This window comes from Dendrobium catenatum, unplaced genomic scaffold (assembly GCF_001605985.2).
Source record: "Dendrobium catenatum unplaced genomic scaffold, ASM160598v2 fragScaff_scaffold_334, whole genome shotgun sequence".
Lineage (NCBI taxonomy): Eukaryota > Viridiplantae > Streptophyta > Magnoliopsida > Asparagales > Orchidaceae > Dendrobium > Dendrobium catenatum.
Genome location: NW_021318796.1, coordinates 2,717,183 through 2,720,345, shown reverse-complemented (window position 1 = coordinate 2,720,345; position 3,163 = coordinate 2,717,183). Strand labels below are relative to the sequence as shown.

Sequence of the window (3,163 nt, the reverse complement as noted above, 5' to 3'; positions counted from 1 at the left end):
ATTTTTTTTGCTTTAGTCATGGATGTTCTCACTAGACATTTGCAAGAGGATGTACCTTGGTGTATGCTTTTTGCTGATGATATTCTTCTTGTTGATAAGACTAGAGAGGGAGTTGAAGGTAAACTTGAATTATGGAGGTCAACCTTAGAGTCTAAAGGTTTTCGCTTGAGTAGATCTAAAACGGAATATATGGAGTGTAATTTTAGTAATAATAGACCTAGTGATGGGATTGTGACTTTGGGCGATCAAGTCATTAATAAGAGTACACGTTTTAGATATCTTGGATCTATTGTTCAGAGTGATGGTGAAATAGATGGGAATATTATCAGCAGAATTCAAGTTGGATGGTTGAAGTGGAGGAATGCATCGGGCTTGTTATGTGATAGAAATGTACCCCTCAAACTTAAGGGAAAATTCTATAAGATGGTAGTGAGGCCTGCAATGCTTTATGATGTCGAATGTTGGCCATTAAAAGAGAAGCATAATACTAAGTTAAGTGTGGCAGAGATGAGGATGCTCAGGTGGATGAGTGGCTTTACCCTTAGAGCTGATAGGATACGAAATGAGCATATACGTGAAAAGGTTGGAGTAGCTCCAGTAGAAGATAAGATTAGAGAGAGTCACCTTAGATGGTTTGTTCACATAAAACGGCGGCCTTCCGATGACCCGGTTAGGAGAGTAGAGGTATTAGATTTGACTTATATTAAGAAAGGTAGGGGTAGACCTAAAAAGACTTGGTTAGAAAATATTATGAATGACCTTTCTTTATTAGATTTAAACGAGAATTTGACTTTTAATAGGACACAATAGAGAAAAAGGATCCATGTAGCCGACCCCACGTAGTGGGATAAAGGCTTGATGTTGTTGTTGTTGTTGTTGTTGTGTATATCATTTATTCCACTCAAATATATCAAATTACATATTTGTAATTTTATGTAATCATCTTACAAAACATCACACAAGCAATACAAGAACTGTAACTTCCTACACACTTTCATTACCTAAAATACCCTCAACTTTAACATTTAGGTTAATGGGATTTCAGGTGAATTTCGACCATGGGATAATTTGGAATAAAATTAGAGCATTGTGATACTCTAGGACTAAATTTTTTCACTTACTAATAGTAGGGAGACTATTTGGGTTTTTTCTCGAATTAAACTATAATCAAGCCCTAAACAGTTCAATTAAACACTAATAACCTAATTAGTGAAATCAAACATGAGTTAGTGCAATTAGTTAGAATTTCCAAATATGCCTGATAAGTCAATTAATTAATTACAAATTGATCTATTAAACAAATATCTAATTAAGCTTTGAGTCTCCCTAATCCCTAATAAGTTAACAGCTAATTATTTGTTTAATCCAAACCTAATTTTGATCCTCCAATGTGCTGATTGCTCAACTGCCAACTACTTGAATACAAAATAATGTTCGGAATCAAAATTAGCTGATTGAGTAACAGGGATGCATATATCCGAATGGTTCTACTCCTACTTACAATAAAAAAGAACCTAAGAAAAAATAGCAAGAATCAAAATACTAATTTATCTGTTTGTCTATCTGCAAAAACTGAAAACACTTTATCAAAGCAATCACTAGCGTCTTAATAAAATAATTTAATTAGATCCCTAAACACAGTATAGGGTGTTGTAGATTGCCCCCAACCTGTTTCAACAAAATTACTATACGAGCCTCAACTTGAATAACAAAATGTAATAAATCAAACAAAAGAAAGTTCTCAGAAGCATCCAACCAGTTCTAATTCTCAAACACCAGTTGAATGATCAGAAACAAATCAAGTTGAGGAAACACAGGATAAAGAAGGAATAAATTCTAAGTAAACCTGGAAAGTAGACTACGGGGATTATGAAAAAGACAACAAATTATTCTCTTCCATAAAAGCAACTCTAAGTGACTCGCCTGCTTATACTCATGAAAGACCTCCTCCGGACTTTTCTCTCGCAAATTAGACGGACTAAGCAGATTGATGGACCTCCCAAAAAAATGCAAGTACACAACAAGAGCCGTCCCATGCGCAGCCGCAGCCAGTGCTCCAACAGCCATAAGAAACCAATCCAATCCATCCGCGCAAGCAAACAGTCTAGAGAACGGCACCGCAGCAGGTGGCGGCTCCATCTCCTCCACCTCGTCGACGGGCTCTTCATCCTCCAACGGTACCACGTCGACGCCGGGGTCCAAGTACGGAGATGGAGACTCCGGCGGCTCCGATACTTCTGATACCGGCGTCAGCGGCTGCACGTGGGGTGGTGACCACCCAAAAAGCCCCCTCGACACCATCATCGTCCTTTGCTCCTATCCTCTGAATAAACTCGAAAATCCCTAAAACCTCGCAGCTCGTCCACCCTCGTCGGTTCGACGTCCGTTGAGGGGGAGCGATGGATCTAGGGTTTTTCACTTCCTCTGGCCAGCCGCACCGTTTCTTACTCAGAAATCGCCACCCCGCATCCAAATCCTCGCCGCGAACTACCTAGCTTCAAGCCCCCTCGACTATCTTTCTTTTGGCTTAATTTCCTCGATTGCGGACATGCGGACTGGTCAAAGAAGACGGCGAGAAGAATTGAAGCGAGAGAGGAGATGAACAGGTGGATAACAACGAGGGTTTGTTGATCAGTCGAGGAAGGAGTAGAGAGAGTAAGACCCAGGGAGACGATGGGAGCGTTTCTCTGCTCTTACTGACGTTGCTGTGTTCGCTTCGCCAGTTCGCCTTCCTCCGCTCCCCCTTTTCTCTCTCTTCGGCGGTTTTGACTCAGACGCGGCGTTAGTCGTGAGAGATAAGCGTTTGAAATCCGGAATTGGGGAGAAATGATTGCGGCGCCTTTAGCACGGCACATTTCGTTGGGCACGCTTCGGCTTTTCTTCTTCGGTTTTTTATACATAATAAATTTTAAAAAACATGCTTCATTTTTTTTAAAGAGATATTTAAAATTCTTTTGATAAATAAATAATTAAATATTGCTACTCATCATTATGAAAAAGATTATTTAATTTGCTAAAAAAATATTACAAGTAAATTTTAATGCATGTATTAAAATACTTGAATTTATTTGAATGAATATGAAATAATTGTTGGTAATTATTTTTTTATTTAATTTGAAGTAAAATAATATATTGTGAAATTCAAGGATTGTTGTGTCCAACG

The 3,163-nt window shown here is 38.7% G+C and overlaps 1 protein-coding gene across 1 annotated transcript in view; it reads right to left on the bottom strand.

The window, feature by feature from the left end:
• LOC110099932 (ABC transporter B family member 20-like) overlaps positions 1 to 2,866 on the bottom strand; it is a 13,132-nt gene extending 10,266 nt beyond the window's left edge. The window contains exon 1 of the mRNA XM_020827262.2: positions 1,924 to 2,866. Within this exon, the coding sequence (XP_020682921.1) occupies positions 1,924 to 2,304 (381 nt within the window). The 5' untranslated portion in view covers positions 2,305 to 2,866. The remainder of the gene's footprint in view (positions 1 to 1,923) is intronic.
• Between the last annotated feature and the right edge of the window lie 297 nt (positions 2,867 to 3,163).